The sequence below is a fragment of the Seriola lalandi genome, unplaced genomic scaffold (genome assembly GCF_002814215.2).
Source record: "Seriola lalandi dorsalis isolate HSWRI2012SDOR001 ecotype SW California unplaced genomic scaffold, Sedor1 jcf7180002054581, whole genome shotgun sequence".
Classification (NCBI taxonomy): Eukaryota; Metazoa; Chordata; class Actinopteri; order Carangiformes; family Carangidae; genus Seriola; species Seriola lalandi.
In genome coordinates this window covers 946,783-966,991 of record NW_019525134.1, presented here as the reverse complement: position 1 = coordinate 966,991, position 20,209 = coordinate 946,783, and the positions used below count along the sequence as shown (strand labels likewise).

Sequence of the window (20,209 nt, the reverse complement as noted above, 5' to 3'; positions counted from 1 at the left end):
GTTTTATATGGAATAATATATCGCACTACATGGAACTTCCACTGTTATTTTGGATCTGGTGTCAAGACATGTCAAAATAGTTCATATTAAAAGCAGATCATTCAGGATAATAAATCTAAAATGAAAATGTAAGAAGGATAAAGATGTGCCATGGGACTTATGTAGTTAGCTCAAACACAGGAGCTGTTTGAAGCGACTGGGCTAAAACTGAACTTAAACATGACCAAGCTAGATTACAAGGGAACTTACAGGCGTCAATAGCAAGCAGGTCTAATGATTAACTGTGTAACTCAGCTTCTACTAAACACGGGTAAATCCAGTGTCACTTCATGCCACTTAGTCTATATCCTAATACACTGGACACATACTAATCTAGTGAATGATTAGTCCAAAATATATCACTAAATCAAAAAAAAAAGGGAGAAGATGAATCCCAATCTACTTTGTATTACTTTATGAGTGCTACCAAGCTGTTGTCTATTACTCTCATTTGGGTTGGACACGTATGAGCAAATATACACTGCTATCTGTTTTTCCCCATGATATACACTTTAAACTCTGTTTTTCATCCAGCCATTTTTAAGGCTCTGAAGATGTTCCCCAGTGAGAAATTAGCCAAGTGAATGATACTGTGCCCATATTAAAGCTCATAGCTAAGAGCTTAGAGAACTCTGTTATTTTCCTGCAATTACATCAACTAGAGCATAAAACTCCTGAAACCTTCCCACTGCTATTAGAGTGAGTTTGTAATCAGCTGAATGGTTTGGCACAATATGCAGTAAATAAAAAAATACTAGTTTGGAAAATGAGACAAAATAATTTGATCCACAATTCAATTAGTGGAGCCCCTGATTCAGGCTGCAAACCTAGATGAATGCTACCACTTGCTAACCCCTTCAAATCTATAGCATTTATTTAAGACTTTGTACATAATTTAATCTTTTTAAAAAGCACGACCAAAATGCTAAGTAGCTTAATTTGCTTCTCTCTCTCTTTCTCTCTCTCTCTCTGTCTCTTTCTCTCTCTCTCGCTCTCTCTCTCTGTCTCTTTCTCTCTCTCTCTTTTTCTTTTTCTCACTCACTCACTCACTCACCCTTCTTTATTTTTCTTTAGAGGGGGTAGGGTTAGCAGTTGAGCTGTGCAGCAGATGACTGCAGGAGTGTTCAAAGCCCACTGTTTCACTATCAGAAATGTTCTTGTTGCTGCTGTTTCATGCCTAACTGTCAGGATCATGTGAATATAATCCCAGCCCAGTGGCAAACATAAACAATGTGCAGGGAAAGTGAATGCAAACTACTGTAGCTTCTGGCATGGTTAAACACACTGCAACCCCACCAACACCCGACCTCACCCCACCCCCAACCCCTATAAGAGAAAAACCGACATCCAGCACTGCTACATAGAAGCTGAATAATGCACTGAATAAGATAAGGGGAGTATAAGACAGAGACGTGTTTACATGACAGTAACAGGATTACTCGCCCCTTCAGTGCAGTATACTCATCGCACACATTATTTATTTTAAAACTGTATTCACAGGCTTCTTGTTTGAAGTCCAGATTTGTGAACATGCAGGAACTGTTTCCAAAGCACCTTGTTTTCCCAAATTCAGATATTGCATTTCTACAGGAGGGAGGAGTGGAGCGGATCCTCCCACCTCTTAATACTCTCTGCTTGATAGAGAGCCCATTCTGTTAATTAAGCAAACCACATGGGGCCAAACATAAGTCCAAATGCTCTCTCTTGTTTTGATTTAAGTTCACTGTATATTCTCCCTGTGAGTAAGAGCTGGCGGCAGAGGCTGTTCATGAAATTTATATAGGCATACCTGTATGTGTGATGCTGTAAGGGGAGCTGGGGGTCAGACCTCACACAGGAGGAATTAATGTGCCAGTATAAGTATACACCATACCATAACATATGACCATTACCACCCATCTCCTCCTAATCATACTGGCATTGTCATATTATTGGTGATCTTATTCCTTTTTTTCATACATCAGTGCCTGTCTTACTGCTAAGCTCCCCACCTGTTTCACATACGGTGTTGTTTGGAAAAGATGAATGAGTGTGTGTGGAGTGCAGTCGTAACTGAATTGACAGCTGCTGGTGAAAATATTAGCAGGTAAATTGTCCAACCTTTGTAACTGCCAATCAGAAACACTCGTACACCCACCAACACACAACACACACAGGGATGATGGTGAGCTGTTCATGTGCTGCTGACAGCTCTATAAACACACCTCTTAAATCTCTTCAAATGCCAGCGTGCCATTAGGAAATCAGTTGTCCATTAACACATTTCAGTCATTAGACTACAGCAGCCTTCAGACAACAATGGCTTGCCGTTTCTTTCATTATGTATTTCTTATTGACGTGAAAATCAACTGAACTGATCTGTGATATCATATGCAGAATTAATTTCCATCTACCTGACAACAAATTAAATAAAATGCGAGCACATGGAAGTAGAGGTGGGTGTTAGTTCAGGTGTGTGAGTCCATGCAGCTTGTATTATATTGGCATTAAGACTTCTACACTCATATATCAACATGTTCATTAAAAAGTGTTACAAATCTGAACCTGCTTTACTCCAATTATACTGTCCTCACCAGGCAGGGTTTAAAGTTTTATAAAGAATTGATGATACCAAAATAAAAATGTCTTATTTTGATTTCATGAAAGTATTTGTTCAGCTGAGGAAAAGATGGGACCATGTACAATTACATTATTAGGAAGTTCCATAAATTGTGCACCAGAATATGAAACAACAGCAGAAATTAGTCATGTAGGAAATTTTCCTAAAATTGTGCAGAGTAATAGGAGAGAGTTGCTTTTATGATTGAACTGTTACAGCTGATAGAATCTCAAGAAGTACTAATTAAATCTAGGAATTAAGACTGAGGAAGATGAATGGGTGTGAACCTCCCATTACTGAAGCGATGCCAACTAAAATCCTCACTTAAGTAGTGATGAAAACATTTTGTAAATCAGGTTAAAATCAGTATATTGAATTTTTTTCCTAAACTGATGACTCTGTACTGCTGGGCTTTGACTTGGTGCTGAACAGTTCAAGTATCATGAAGTTTCCTTTTCGCATCACTGCTCCTTCAATCCCTCGGTTGACCCGTCTGTAACTGCTCCTGCTCCACAAGTGGATGTGCTACAAATCTGAATGCAACATATTCTTTAAGTCAGTGTCTACCCAAGGAGAGAAAAGAAAATGTGAGGATGTTTCTCTCTGTAGCCGAGGATGAAATATCCCAGACTATTTTTATTGGTTTGACATTTAAAGAGTAAATCCACACCAAATCACATATGGCAGACGACTGCTGCTGCACTGATGCCTGCGGGCTTCAGTGTTGTTGCAAGTCTGGCCACAACCTATGATGTGACAGGAGGTGTTTTCAATCACCTGTCAAAGGCAAAAACATCTGCTGTGACATCACTGACTGGGGTGTGACCAGAGGAGCAGCATCCTTCAACATTTGTACCTCTGGAACAGTGCAGCACCAGACTTTAGCCTTTCTCCTTCAGTGTGGATTTATGTGTGTAGCTCCATTTGCATTATATACATGTATATGCGTGTGTGTATCTTTGCATCTGTCTGTTGTAGCGTCTGTGTTTGTCTTTTCCCTATATATACCTACTGTGAAAGTGCGTGTGTCTGTGTGTGTGTGTGTGTGTGTGTGTGTGTGTGTGTGTGGGGGGGGGGTTGCTCCAGGTGTGGTATGTGATAAGAGAATAGATGTAAATGTATACAGATCACATTCACACGCTGTGTCGCCGTGTGCTGCAATAGTAAACAAACCGTGAGTTGTCTGACTGCAGAGTGTTCAAGCTGAGCTTCAAAGTTTTCAGCATCACTTGACGTAAACGACAGATTGGTCTCAAAAATTCATTTCTGGAGAAAAACTTGCAAAACGCTTAATTAATGAACGTTGAATGTGACTGAATCAGATTCGAACAAACTGAGACAGAGCATCAGAGTGAGGCTGCAATATTCAGGGAGGGGTCGCAGAAGGTTTGCTGGCCGGGTTCTACTGTACATGGTGGGCAGACTCATCTGGGGAATTTGGGAGAATTTGTTTCTGATGCACTGATTACCCTTGCCTTGTCCTTGTTTTACCTCTCTCATATTCAAATATGGCCACCAGGAACAGGTGAGTCAGAATCAAAAAGGCCTGCACTCTTTCAACTAACAAATAAAGACATCAAATGACGGAGTATTTCAGCCCACACTCAGTTACACCTGAAATGGACAATACCACTGTCTGTCTGTGTGTCTCTGTGGTTTGGTTTAAGAAATGCATGACTTTGGCACATGTACCCAGGTTAATTGTAATTATCTTGATACACTGATTTAAATTCCTGTTTTCCTTTTATGTGGTTAGTTACAAAAATAAAAAATATTCAGTTAAACTATGAAAGATCATCAAACTTCATTTCTTTTCACTGTCAGGATTATGAATTGAAATTGTTTGCAAACACATAATGCCTTATTCTAAATGAGCCTGTGAAACATTTGAAATGAAAAGTAATTATTCGACTCAGATGGCTGGTCACTCTCCACTGGAACACTGACTCACTCAGTTAGTTTCTTAATTATATAATTTTCTCTTTTATTGGTTCACACACGAGTCTTAACTGATGTTGCTGTAGCATTTTTCTACCTGCTCTCTCAGACAACTCATGGGCCACCTGTGAAAATACTTAAATGTTATTAGTATGGCTGCTGAAGAGCAGCATAGCATAGCAGTGCGTGGGCGGGAGCTCTAATATGATTGGCTCAGGGACACTGTGAGCCTGAGTGGCAGCCCTTAATGGGAGCCCTGGAGAGGTAACCCAACAGCTGTGTGTTTGCAGCTAATGAGAGATGGGGGAGGAGTAAAAGGATCACAGACTGGAAACACTCTGATAAACTCTTGCTTCAGAAAGGCTGGGGAAGATAGGAAATCAAGTTTTCTCCAGAGGACATTGCTTAAGGCTTTCCTTTGTGACAAAACCCGCATTTGACTCATTGTCCCCGGTCCATTGCTTATGCTTATGCAGTTATGATCACTGGCATCAGTGTTTGGGAAGAAAGGGAGAGAGTAACTGCGGTGTGGATGAATTTCACTCCCCGCTGAGCCATGCTGATTTATAGCCCAGAGCAAAAGCATTGTTTTGTTTTTTTTGTTTTTTTAATTACACTGCTGCAGTTTTAATAGGAGATGTCAGACATAAGTAGTTTATTCCAATGTACACTAACAGCTTTGCCTTTTTTCCTGTGTAACTGATAGTCACTGTCTTCACTGGCAAGAAACTAACATTATACTATGCATTACTCCAACATCAAGCAACGTTAACATTCAATTCCCCTAATTTCCTCAGCTAATGTGGAGGACTGTATCACTTCCCTTCTTTATTCTAACCGCCTGAGGGTGGCGCCAAATGAATAAATAGTGGCCAACCAGCTTCCATTTTAGGCCACTCATTTTGCTACATGGAATGCATATCAACAAGTAAACTGTCAGTGCAGCCTACCTGTTACATCAAATAGAGACAAGTGGGACCATCAGTGCGTTTCATATGAAGGGAAGCACCGATGGTTTGCACAGGAGTAAAAAGGAGGGCACAGTGACGGCGGGACACGCTTATTTAATGAGGTGAATTCTCCTGTTTGGGGTCTGACCCAGTTTGATTTGATCTTTTTAAACTGTAGGAATCGCACAATTTCCTGGTAGGCAGCCCGGGTATAATGTGATGTGGAGTGTGAAGTTGCTGTGTGCTGCGGTGGATGGGAGCCCCACCTCCTCCCACGCACTGATGAGTAGAGAGAGAAAGAGAGAGCGAGAGAGGGGAGCAACTAACCTACCCACAGTATCTCGCCACTTGCTCTCTGGAAATGCTTCAGATGGGCTTCTCGTTCAGGAGCCGTTAGCTATCCCACGTTTCACGTTGCAAAAATGACATTTGCGTTGCCGCCGTTGAGACATCCAGTGCATCCTCCGAGTGCGCTCTAGGCGACTTACACCAGGGAAGAGCTGGAGAAACTTGGGACCAGAGGGATGCGCCAACGAGTGCATATCTCGGCAGGGATCAGTTATTGAGGATTGGAAATGGCACAGAGTGGGTTATCCTCATGGAGGAAGACTCTTCATTTTGCAGCTCTGTCATAAAATCTCACAAGACAAACCGCTCATAACTTCTAATAACCTCACGGACAGAAACCTACATCCCCCGCTCTACAAAGACCACCGGACGACGGACGCAGGATCCTGAATTTTGATGCGGAAAGTTGTGAATGCTGTGAATGGATTTCGCGGCTGTTGAAGTTATTTTGATGTGGGCGCTGTGACGGAGGTTTGAGGGTTAGACACCTGCCTCTGGGAGCACCGGTGGACACATCAGCCGCGGACGGAATTGGCAACGCGACAAGCGCTCACAGAGAAGTCTCCGGCTCAGGTAGCTGCAGGAATCACTGCGGAATGACACACAGAAAGTTGCTTTTATTGATATTGGTGTGGTTGAAGATGTGTGTTGCGATATGAGTGAAGTTTTATTTTGAAAAAAAAATATTTCTGACTTGTCCGAAGTGATGTGACAGGCCGGGGTCTAAATACACTGTTAATACAACAAGTTGTCCGCGGTGCACTTTATAATAGAGACGCCGATACGGCAGCTGCTCGGTGTTACAGGTTGATGAAGGATGCGGTGATAGAAAGGCAACAGTCGAAATATGTCACCCACAATGATGACGCGCTGCATGACTGATAAGACGATCCGCTGGAATTAAAACACATCCGAACAGACTTGAGCTCGAGCCTCCTCGAGTAATGGCATTAAGTCATTAAGTCTGCATATCATCGCACTTCAGCTACAATATGAGTCCGTGCACTTCCATCTGATCTGTACCGGCGATCGGCTAATTGCATTTTATTAAACCATTATGATTCTGTGAAGCAGAAAATGTGATCCATTTGTATCATCCGTCTCCTGCCATTTCTTTTCTACTGGCTGCAAACATCATACTAATTACCACTATCAGTGACTCTTTATTTGGAGCTGTTTACTCACGAGAAACCATATCTGCGCAAATAATTTGACGTATAGCCTGCCGTGTTAATAATTAATCGGCAGTTTTCCTACGGAGAGATTCCTGCTCAGGCCTGTAATTGGAGAGAAAAAATAAATCTTTGATCAGCGCATCCGCACGGGTAATGTGCTCTGCTCTCCAGCAAGAGTCTGGGGTGTTGTTTCTCGCCACTCCACCGACCACCAGACACGTTTGAATAGTCTGCTCTACATAGTGATGTCGGAAGTTCGCACACATACTGTAGGCTACAAGGCCGTCAAAACAGAGCAGATCAAAACAGGCCTGTAACCCAGCTGTACCCCGTTTCTGACAGAGACGGAACCCTGATGAAAGTGATGACCCAAGTCAGTCCATTATGCAGCAGTTGCGTGATGATGGGAGTTTGACACATTTCCCCTGGTCTCCACAGAATACTGTACAATAACATGCGACGTGTCCTGTAATGGAGTTGCTGAAGGAAGGCTAACTGTTTGCCATTTGGTAAATATCAAATCACAGTAAGTGCTGGAATGGGTTTTCTGACATGACTGCTCCAACAGACACTTGACAGAGTGAACCTTTTCAAAATAATACAAACACAGTGAAATATCCTGTCAGGAAACTCTGCTTCCAGTCACACACACAGACCAACAATGAATAGAAAGTGTATGACCTGTCATTATGTTCATATCTCCCTTTACACACTCTGGTAATGTCTGAATGCAGCCTCTTTGATCTCACTGTATTTAATGGGATTTTTGTGGTAGGAGTCACTCTCCATCAATGTTTTTGTGTGGAGCAGCCTACATGAATAGCTAAATTAAATACTCATGCCCCTAACAAGTGTTTCCAACCAAAGGCCACTGCTTTCTCACTACCAGTGTCCAGGGTTTACACTCACTAGAAGTGTGTAGGCTAACATTTAGCAGTAAATTCTAATGGTTGATCAGCTGTGAGGAGACCCATAGCTCTGATACTACCCGTCATAAATCATGCTGGTGGGAGGGTAATGGCTTTTACCTGTTATACTAGCTAAAGGCGCAGAGTCAGCCAATACATCAAATCACATCAGTTGAGAAAATCATTAAATCATTCGTTATCTCCCCACAACGTAGCAAAGCAGAGCAGAGAACATCCCACACTAGAGATTCATGAGCTTCATCTGTACCAGGTAACAGGTGAAAATCCTGTTTCTGCAGGGGAAGACGTCGCCTGATAGAGCGGCTGAATCATAATCCTCCCCGCAGTTACCACAGAAAACAAGTCATCTGTAGGAAATAAGCAATTCTATTCCTATACATGATTTTTTTTTTTTTTTCTAGACCCAAACCCTAACCCTTTGACATATTAGTAATTTCACAATTACGCCTCAGCTTATTCTTTGCTTGACTCATCTCTGCTGGACCTGTGAAGCGAACAACTTAAAGAGCAAATGTCATCCAGTCAGTCACTGAGTTTACTCAGTCAGTAGATAGTCTGTCTCTATGGTAACCAGGGCAGGGGCACATGCTCAGCAGCACAATTATATTGTTCATTTTTTAAATACCTGATTTCTTTATGTATTATGACAGCAGTCACACGTGTGCAGATTCACACTCTTTCAAGTTTTCCTAATTCCTCTACTTTAAGCCGAAAGCTGCTACATCTTACACAAAAAATAACGATTTCTAAACTCCTTTAATACCTTTTAAGATAATTAACTGCAATTTCTTTTCCTTTACAAATAAAATGTAAAAAGTCCATGTACACACAGGAAATACACGATGATGATAGATGGATGATATTATTCACTCTGGTGATACATAACTGATGAAATACTTTGCTGTTTAGACTACCAATGTGTTTCTTTGGAAATCCCACAGCTACTATATTAAAAATCAATTAATATGGATGCTGTGTGCCCAATGATTTGTCCTCAAAATAAAAATCATGACTCTCTATTAAAAAGCACCAGTTAACCTTATATTTTTCATTCCTCCCATTTATAAAATGTCAACATTCCTGAAAACTGAAAACAGTTTGACAAATGCCTGTGGTGCAAAAGGCACATGCCGAAACACTCAGGGAGCAGTTCTAGGAGTCAGACTGAACGAACAGGGTCCTAATATCAGAGCCAAGGTGTCACAGAGATGTCTGCGTTGTGTGACTGGGCTCCACGCCCCTGGCATCATAAAAGCAGAGAATTGTATCTCTCTTGTGAATGAGGTCAATTGTGCACAGTTTGACACAAGATGGGACGTTGATTGTAGACATGTAAAAGTTAAAATGTTCTTGAACAATGGGGTCAGCTGGGTGGTGCACAGTGTGAGGGCTCCAGGAGAGACTCAATCAGACCTTGCAGTATGACTGATGTTTAGCTGCCACTGAAGTTTTTCACAGGCACAAGGTGGAATTTGGGAGTTCAGTCACTCAAAATGGTCTCAGAGGAAATGTGTAGATTAGTGAAGTAAGGGAGAGACCAGCCACAATGTGAGGAGACATCTATCTATCTATCTATCTATCTATAGTAGAGCATAGAATAGTCATGTATTAATCAACACAATGCATCTCAGTGACAACACACTACTCGGTGACACATTGGGCAGGTGTGAGAACCTCTCTCTCTCTCTCTCTCTCTCTCTCTCTCTCTCTCAAAGCCACTCTTATCTATAGAGGTCATTGACAGGTGAAGGGGTATGCTTGGGTGAGCTTCTCCTGCAGCTTGTGAAGTCTGTGGACTGATGGCCATGCTGAGCTGGAGTCACGAAACACAGAGCCTCTGGTCCAGTCTTGCTCTTGTTGCTGCAGTTCTCCTCTCTGATGTTCTCAGAGTCTTTAACTCCATTGCCGAACAGTTTTGCCTTGTTGCGAAGTTAAACATTTTCACAGGAGGTGAAGCAAACAGTAGACCCATCAGGCAGTTTGAGACGGTCTTTGAAGGTCCACGTCCATACTGCGGTACAGGCTGCCTTCGGTTTTTCTCTGTGTTGGAACCATCTGGACCATTGCATGATCACAGCATGAGCCCATGTGCTGAATGCTGCTTCACTGGTAGAGTTTAAGTTCTCTCCTCAGTCTGACCGTAGATGCTTTGATTCTATTTGGAAACATATTTCTTATGAATATTTTTGCTGCAGAGCACCTCCATAAGTGTTTTGTGCTTGTTGTTTTTGTCTATTTGAGCAGGATGTTTTTTGCAGCATACAGTGCATGAGGGATTTATAGTATGAGCTCTTTAGGCCGTGTACAACCCCAACAGCTCCATTTAAAGGAAGTACAGTGTGTACTACACTCATACAACTTGTGGTACAGTAGGGGTCAGTCAAGAATTACCCAGGGCTAAGTTGTCCTGAGGTGTGGCTACCACAAAGTACAGTAGCAGCTCGAGTTAGTTATAGTAGCTCTAGTTATAAAGGGTAGACAGTGCACAAAGGTTTTTCAGTGATTCTCTCTGTTAAACACCACAGTGCTGCCACAGCACTTGGGTGTTATCAGGGTGAATTTTAATAGCCAAAAGGATTTCACTGTCTTACACTTCCTGAAGATTTGTGTTACGATTCTTGAACCTGTTGTAATATATGCCCTATTTGTTGCCATTCTCATTGTAGAATTCTGTGCTCACAGAAGCCAAAGCCTTAATCCTGGAAACGACAAAATAAACCATTTGATTTTAAACTGGTTGAGCAGGACTCTAATGTGACACAGCACTGAAAAACGTACCTCTTGTTCCTCCGTTTGATTTTATGCTGAGTTATCTATTGCAATCTCCCTGAATTAGCAGGTAGTCTTGTGGGTCCACCACACCATCTGGGATAGCAGATGATAACCAAGTTTTTCGGAGAAAAAGCGCTGAGATGCAGGAAATGTCACTCCTAGTTGTGTTCAGCAGTTCTAATTTATCCATTTTGCTGCTCAGGTAGTGAACTTGAGTGAGACGTGTAGCAGTCCAAGAAGCCTCACATCCTCCAGTCGAGAAAAATCTCAGCACTAGTTCCCCTTCATGACCACCTCAGAGTGCTTTGAGATGAGTGAAAAAAATGTACACTGTCAAGCTTTTGATAAAATATTTGTGAGATAGCTGAGAAATGTGAGATAAAAACCCAAAGGCCTGGTGTCAATAATATTCAGCTGATAAGAGATTCTCACTGAGTGATGGCAAAACCCATATTTCACGAACAACATGAATTTTAATGTAAACGTAAACAAAGAAAAAAGAACACCAATTCGCTGTGGCTGCCAGGCACAGAGCCATCTGGAAGACAGGCATTAGGCCAACTGGAAGACATTAAGTCATGAGTGTCATCAACCATAACAATCATGTCACTATCAAAGCATTCCTATTCATTCTAGAAGTGGCTCTAATGGCAGGGGGACATTTATAGCTAAAATAAAATTGAAAACTCAAACAGTGAATATTGTATATTGGTATAAGAAATGTGTCTCTGTGTTTATCCTCTGATCACCTTTTACTCCCCCCCCCCCCCCACCCCCCCTTGCACACATGAACACACACTCACCGTTCATGCCACAATGACTAGAGGCTCCCCTGCAAATGTAGAGAGGGACACATCAATAACTGAGCAATTAGTACATCAATAACCTGCACTTCCAATTTTAATGTATTCAAAAGGAATTGGATTTCTCATTGGATTTCTGTATATTTGTCTTTTTCTGTCTAGCTTAATACACATTTGCTTTGCTTCTCTCTGGAACATTGTTTTCATGTGAAGATAAGCAGAATGTTCTGATTTGAGCTCAAAATAACCCTGTCTGCTCGTCCTCATGTACATTTCTATCTTTCGCACAAACTAAGGATGCGCTGATCCCACTTGTGACCGATATTAGATCCAGCTCCTGTACTCTTCTTTATTTTTCAATGTAAATCTGTGTGGAGTTGATTGGAACCATTTTTCTATATGTAATGTGACATGATGCTCCAATTAAACATTTATATTAAACTGTGGCGTCGTACCACATTAATGTTATTTAAAAGCTTGTGCAAATTTTTCTTATGTGATTCAGGAAAGTTTAGAAAATACTATTGTCCCAGTTAAGACAGTGACTAAGAAACAGTATTTATTCTGGACGGGTCCAGTCTGGGCAGCAGTGAAAACATGCATAGGAATGAACACACCGATATTAGTGAGAAGACACTCACACAAAATGTTGCCACCACTAAGTTTTCCAGAGCACTGGACCCTGATACTTAACCTCAGTGTCTGCTCCCATTTCAATTACCAATAGAACACACACACACACACACACACACACACACACACACACACACACACACACACACACACACACAGGAAATAATTATAGTCTAAAATCATTGCAGCATGAAAAAAAGGCAGAATTCTTTAGCTGGAGGGAATACAGATCAAAGAAGACACTAAAATAATGGCTCGTAATTACAGAGTTGAAAGGTTCAGAATCAAACAATGATTGCAGTGTTTGAGCTAGCCAGTAGCAATGGAGTATGGGTGGAAATTTCTGCATTGTGCATTGTTGTAAGCTGCAGGAGATGATAATGACCAAGTTGCATAATCTGCATCAGAAGAAATGGACTCACTGCTTTATGACCCTTAGTATGAAAGCCCTTCGTCTCTGGTAATGAAATAGATCAAACATTTTAGCTCTGTCAATACACAACATCTTTGCAGGTTCGTAAGGATTTATTTTTGAGGATATTTTTATACTGTATGTTACTTTTGAGCTACTTTGCTTCACCACTCAATGTCTAGTAGCGTAATACTGAAATAATGAGTCTCTTAGGCTGTGTTGAATCTCAGAGATTTTGTATTTCATTCTTATTTGATTACACAGCTGAAGCAATCCACACTGGCCCTCAAGTTTGTTTTGTGTGTAAGCTCACAAGATATAGTTTCTTGTTCCAACATTAATTTCTACATGACATTTGTAAAGTTGAGGCATTTATTGAAGCTATTAAAGCTCTTGGACAGAAAAGAAACCATGCTGGGATATACTTATGATTATGAAAAAAAAATCCTTTGTTGTTGCTGTTGTCTCATTATTATATTGTGCTTGCAGGCCTGTTATAGGTGTTGGAACAACTTATTGAAAAAAATAACAGAACAAAGAATACTATACAATAATAACAATGCAATGTGTTTTCCCCCCCTACTGACTATAAGTGTGTCACCATGGTCATTATGAGTTGATCATATGGGTTCTGTGGTATTCTTGTCAAATTAAACTTAAGTTATTGCCTATATATCTTGTTTTATACCTAAATCTTCATATATGATTTCTAAGACGATATGTTGACACAGATTCTCTGTCATTTACAGGCAGATCTTCTGATGACCTAATGGAACTGAACTTACTTGTAGTGCTGTTTTGGGTCCTGGTGCTGCGCTGTGGCTCTGCTGAAGGCAGTATCCTGTACCGGGTCCAGGAGGAGCAGCCCCCCAACACTCTGATTGGTAGCCTGGCAGCAGACCAGGGACTGCCAGACTCGGGTCACCTCTACAAGCTGGAGGTGGGTGCCCCTTACCTCCGTGTCGATGGAAAGACGGGAGACATTTTCACAACGGAGATTCCCATAGACAGAGAGACCCTGAGGGACTGTCGATCCCTGGCTAAGGGTAAGCCCTGCTACCTGGAGTTTGAAGTGTCAGTGACAGATCTGATACAAAATCAGAGCCCACGTCTTATCGAAGGACGCATTGAGGTGCAGGACATCAATGATAACACCCCACAGTTTCCCTCTTCTGTGCTCACCATCTCTGTCCCAGAGAACACGATCATGGGGGCGCTATTCTCCATACCTTTAGCTACAGACAGGGACTCGGACAGGAATGGAGTTGCTGACTATGCACTGACCGCAGGCCCAGAAGCAGCAACCCTGTTTGGTTTACAAGTGGCTGATGACAGGGGTGGGAAACTCCCACAGCTGATTGTCCTAGGCAACCTAGATCGTGAGTTAAAGGATTCCTATGACCTCACCATCAAGGCAGTGGATGGAGGAAACCCTCAGCGCTACAGCAGTGCTTTGCTTAGAGTCGTAGTCACCGACGCCAATGATAACTCTCCCAAATTTGAAAAGTCCACGTACGAGGCCGAAGTTTCGGAAAATAGTCCAGTGGGCCACTCTGTGTTGCAGGTAAGATTGTAGTACTATTCTTCTGTTAAATTGTCTTTTTATTTTAAATCAAATTCCCATCTGCACCAATTGCAACCAAAATTGTTCTTTGCAGGTCGATATACTGTTTGGAATTTTATGTTCGGCAGCTAAGAAACACAGAAAGTATATTTATAAAGATGATTTAGAATAAAATATCTATATAAATATAAATATCTTGTGTGTATTCCCTAAATTCAGTCTTAATGTGTGAAACCAAATCAAAGATAGATATTTTTACTCTGGTTTTTCAGCTTTAAAATATTAAACATAGTGTTACAACTCTGAATGTTCAAAATTTAACCTAATACAGAATTCTTGGGGAACCAAGGCCAAAGTTAGTTCATGTTGAATCACATATCTTCTCACATGTAAGATTTATTTACCCCTATTGCTCTAATGTGCATTTTTAAGTAATACTAGAAGTATTAAAGCATGAGCACATTATGCTTGTACAGGTAATTAAGCTGCATATTGCTTTTGTTGTGCTATTATACTTGCAGAAATAGAGTTAGAGATACACAATGCCGGAGTGTAGGAGTAAGATGCTCTGTGTAGGATTTTTTCCGCATACTGCTGTGAAATTGCACATGAGTGCCATGAAAGAAATAGCAGCCCTAATATTTTACCATATGTTTTCATGTGAATATTTTCTATAGCCTATTTTCTGGAATAAAAGAAGGGGGGGGGGGGGGGGGGGGATACAAGGGACACAACCATCGAAAGCAGAGAGAGGAAGGCAATCAGCAAATATGCCTAAATAAAGCCGTTCAGATGCTGTGCTTTTAAGTGATCGGACATCCATTGATTTAATTTATTCATTCATTCACTGACTAATGATTAGTAGAGAAACTCTTTGACTTGCTTCCTTTAATTCTAATACTAATTCATGCCTTTAACCATTTAATTTTTTTAATTGTAGGTCAAAGCAAATGACTCTGACATGGGCCCTAATGGAGAAATTGAGTACACCCTTCACCAAGCAGTGGACCCTGTGCCGAAACTCTTACGAATTGACCGGTCTACTGGTATTATCTATGTCAAAGGATCCCTGGACAGGGAGGAAATCAGCAGCCTGTCCTTCTATGTGATGGCAAAAGATAAAGGTCCTCAGCCTAAAAGCTCTAAGACATTTGTAACCATTGAGGTGACTGACCAAAATGACAATGCTCCAGCTGTGGAGATTCGTGGGATCGGTCTCGTGACACACAGTGAGGGAGTGGCTAACATTTCAGAGGACATGCCAGTGGGAACAGCTGTAGCTTTGGTGCAAGTGTCTGACAAGGATGAGGGAGAGAATGCTGTGGTGACCTGTGTGGTTGCAGGAGATGTGCCCTTCCAGCTACGCCCTGCCAGCGACTCATCCAGTGACAACAAGAGGAAGTATTTTCTACAGACCACCACTCCTCTCGACTACGAAAGGGTTAAGGAGTACCGAGTGGAGATTGTGGCTGTGGATTCTGGAAATCCAGCACTCTCTAGTACAAATTCATTGAAGGTTCAGGTGACTGATGTGAATGACAATTCTCCGATATTCTCCCCAACCTTGTTTGAGGTAGATTTTGCCGAAGAAAACCAACCAGGGGAGAAGGTTTTGGATGTTACAGCTTCGGATGCTGACAGTGGCACTAACGCAGAACTCCTTTATAGCATTGTGGCAGACTCATCTATCAAAGGTCTGTTTGAGATTGACCCAAATACAGGTGAAGTAAGAGCCCGAAGCCCGCTTGATCGTGAGCATAAAGAGCGTTATGAGTTCCGGGTCACAGCGGCAGATAAAGGGTCACCTGTTCATAAAGGAACAGCAACCGTTGTAGTAAAAGTCCTTGACCGCAATGACAATGACCCCAAGTTCATGCTTAGTGGCTACAGCTTTTCAGTGTTGGAAAACATGCCTCCCCTCAGTCCAGTTGGTATGGTAACAGTCCTTGATGTAGACAAAGGTGAGAATGCTCGTGTTCACCTCTCTGTCGAGCCTGATGGAGGGAAGTTTGTTGTTCAAAATGGAACGGGCACCATCCTCTCAAGCATCTCATTTGACAGGGAGAAAGAAAGCAGCTACACTTTCCGTCTGAAAGCAGTGGATAGAGGAGAGCCACCAAGGTCTTCATATGTGGGTGTTACTATCAATGTACTGGATGAAAATGACAATGACCCTGTGGTCACCAAGCCCTCCAATTCCTCCTTCAGGCACCTGTCACCTCTGGCTTCCCCAGACAGCCATGTGGAGGTAGTGGAAGCTGAAGATTTGGACAGTGGGCCTAATGCAGAGCTGGTCTTCAGTATTGCTGGTGGGAACCCTTACCAGTTATTTCGCATCTCCCCTTCCAGTGGGGAGATCACTTTAGCTAAGGAGATGACCCGAAAACACGGTGGACTACATCGCCTAGTGGTGCGAGTGAGTGATAGGGGTAAGCCTGCACGTCATGCCACTGCCCTGGTCCACATCTATGTCAATGAAACCATTTCAAATGTCAGCTTAGTGGAAGCCCTAGTTGGACACAGTCTTTACACTCCATTGGACAGAGACATTGCTGGTGATCCTGACAATGGTTTTGCTGCACAGCGTAGTAACATTTTGTTTGGAAGCCTTGCCGGTGTGGCAGGTGTCGTCATGTTAATCTTGGTGGTGGTATTCATTCGACACCGCATCCAGAGAGAAACTAAGAGTGGTTATCAGGCCGGCAAAAAGGAGACAAAGGACTTATACGCACCCAAACAGGCACCAAAGAATGCCAAAGGCAAACGAGGAAGGAAAGGCAAACCCCAGAAGTCCCCCAAACCCCTCGGGGAAGAGGAAGAGGTCAGCCTTCAAAAGAGTCTCAAATTCAACCTCGATGGAGTCAATGATAGCCCCAGGATACACCTGCCCTTAACCTATTCACCAGGAAGCCCTGATATAGGCAGGCACTACCGCTCCAACTCCCCCCTACCCTCCATCCAGCTGCAGGCTCAATCCCCTTCCGCCTCACAGAAGCATCAAGCCGTCCAGGACCTCCCTGCTGCCAACACCTTTGTAGGAACAGGAGGAGACGACAACTCTACCGGCTCAGACCAGTACTCAGATTACAGCTACAAGACTAGCCAACCGAAGTACAACAACAAACAGGTAAAGTCATGCCCTACAATATGTAACTACTGTCTACATGGTCTGTTAGAGGAGTGGATGGTTGGTGTGTCACATTTGAAGAGGGACAGTTCAATTTTAGAACTCATACTGAATATATTACTCGTATAACAGCTTTAAAACATCTTATAGAGTGAAGAGCTCTGGTGTAGCCAGCTACGCTAATATGTCACAATCTATTGAAAAGACAGTAACATGACACCAAATTTGAATAATTTGAATGGCTTTTGTTATCGTTGTGCCGTCAGTCTGGATTGTAAAAATGTAAAATGATACTTAAACATTTATTGCAGATATGTTACTGACACTTCTCTATTCACAATTCCATTCTCTGCTGAATGGCACATAATTTGTGATATGACAGATTAAAAAAGAGACAAAACGTTGACTCCCATTTGAAAGCCTACAACATGTTTAAACTGAATTCAAATTGTTTTCTCTTCATTTCTAGTTGCCACTAAAATTTTCTGTAGGTACAAGGACCACATTTATATGCTTTGGGAATAATGTAATTATGAAAACTAGAGTTTTCTGGACTCTAGTTATAGATATAATATAGTATCAGTTATTTCTCTTAATATTAACTGCAGTGACATGCTGTCTCACCATTTGTTTTGCTGCCATGTAACTTCTCTGGAGGGTGAAATTGGATACACAAAGAAAGATGCTGCAAAAATGATTAACTCCAAGTATGTGTTGATGTGTTGCACTACTAGAAAACTTGGATGGCCCTTCATATTTTGTTTCCTCACCTGTTTGGCCGTGGAGTCGAGCAGGGAAAGTCCATTTCTCAGCGACTTATTTTTGCTTTCTCCCTGACCTCTAGTGCTCTGATCTCTGCAGGTCACTTGCTCTTATCTTCCTGCTCCTTATGCTCTTATCTCCTCTTATCTCTACAACATTTGGCAAGGTTTGAATCGCCATGGAAACAGAAATATTAATAGACTCAGAGGGGATTACGAACAGAAAAATTGTAAAGTCTAGGGACAGGAAGCTAGTGTGTCTCTAGGTTTCTGTGTCATCTGCAAGTGTGTGAATGTGCGTCTTGGACTAAATAAGTGTCGATGTGTATTTGTGTCTGTGTGCAAGCGGATAAGACAGACTAACATAATCCTTGAATAGTCTAACATTCTGTATAGTACTGCAAAATGTCCAGATGTCATGATCCCAACACTTTATTAAGACAGATATACACAGGCTATTGTAATGCATCTCTTCTCTCTTTTCCAAATGCAGTAATTACTGCACTCAACTCTCATTCAGCATGAGAAAAAATACAAGGTATCAGTAGGAGGTAAAGACAGTATTACATAACTTCAAAGTACCTCCAAATCCAAAGACTGCCTGCTCCAGGGGCATTCCCTCTCAAACAAACGCAGTGCATCCACGATCAGCAACCTCACATGACTAATACCACTGAACTGTGACGGATATTTGTTAACCAAACAAATCATAACCAGCTCTCTGAATGCAATATCCGTGTTATTACAGTGACATTGAAAAGGTGGCTATTATTTTAATCAATGAAACTAAATGGTATACATTGACAGTAATGTATAAAAATGTATCTTCACTCAAGACGCGTTGACATGAGCTTTCAAGGAGCTTCCATATATTACATTGCAGTGTCATACATAGAAAGGAGTTTGACATTCTCCAAGGCTTTGCAGATAAGGTTTGCCACATTAAAATTAGCAAAAATAGAAGTGGAAAATATGCTGCTGAGTTCTGAACATGTGTAGGTGACACATTTTCTGTGGAGATATCTTCAGAGCCAGTCTCGCAGTTGGCTGGTCGGTACTTTCAGCAGATGCTAGCTGACAGCTTAGGTGATCACAAGCCTTTGTGGGTGGAGTCAGTTTAGAGAACAGTCACCACTGTCTCCTTGATGGACAACATAAGGGACCAAAATGACTGCAAGCCACGGGGTGTGTCTGGGTATTTGTGTGTAGTGCCAATCTCTGTGTATGTGTGTAGATTTGCTGCTTATTATAAGAGTGTTAATTGTAACTCGGGCACAGATGTAGACGCTCAGCTCTTGACAGTGTTTGTGGTTTCTCAATATGATAACATAGATGTGTATGAGACATGACTCCAGTGATTGACAGGCTTTGTAAAAACATGGACAGATGTTGAAGCTCATGTGACATACCTCAGCAGATGTTGTCTCATGTATGGCATCCCCTCTCACATCAGGAAGAACAGATTGACCAAAATATATAATTAAAGTAACTGCCAAGTGATGTGACAGATGTAGAGTGGTGCCCTTGCTTTAATTAACTGTGCTACTCTCAACAATGGCTTTTCAATGGGAATGTGGTCAGGTGTAGTGTTGGCACACGGATACTGGAAAGGTATCACATTCCCCTGCTGTTAAAACAGTTCTAGACCCCACTTTATTGGTTCTGCTGCTTCAAGAATGACAGTGTTTTAACAAGTATTTCCAGTGAGTTGCGTCGATGTGCAACAGTGGGGCAGTGTGTGTGTGTGTGTGTGTGTGTGTGTGTGTGTGTGTGTGTGTGCGTGCGTGCGTGCGTGCGTGCGTGCGTGTGTGCGTGAGTGTGTGTGTGTGTGTGTGCAGTGCTCTGCCTCCACTCCCTGCAGGAACGGTGGGCACGCCAAGCTTTTTTTTTTCTCATATTCACACTGCAGCTTTCATGGAGACAAAACAAGAGGCATGGCTGCAAATACAAGTGCTCTTGCTGGCCATCCACTGCTTGTCAACAAAGCACAAAGCGAAATATGGCATTATTTCACTAACATAGCCATCACTGAGGCCAAACACCACAAAGCCTGTCCGTCAAAGATGTTTTGAAACCTACGCAGAATAACGGGAGCCAACTTGGCAAAGCATCTCGTCGACAGACATGGCGACCTGTTCGAAGAATTCAGAGAGCGACAG

The 20,209-nt window shown here is 42.1% G+C and overlaps 1 protein-coding gene across 1 annotated transcript in view; it reads left to right on the top strand.

The window, feature by feature from the left end:
• Positions 1-5,879: 5,879 nt before the first annotated feature.
• pcdh1a (protocadherin 1a) overlaps positions 5,880-20,209 on the top strand; it is an 89,076-nt gene continuing 74,746 nt past the window's right edge. Inside the window, exons 1-3 of the mRNA XM_023418347.1 lie at positions 5,880-6,447; positions 13,348-14,162; positions 15,103-17,289. Coding sequence (XP_023274115.1) covers positions 13,368-14,162; positions 15,103-17,289 — 2,982 coding nt within the window. The 5' untranslated portion in view covers positions 5,880-6,447; positions 13,348-13,367. The remainder of the gene's footprint in view (positions 6,448-13,347; positions 14,163-15,102; positions 17,290-20,209) is intronic.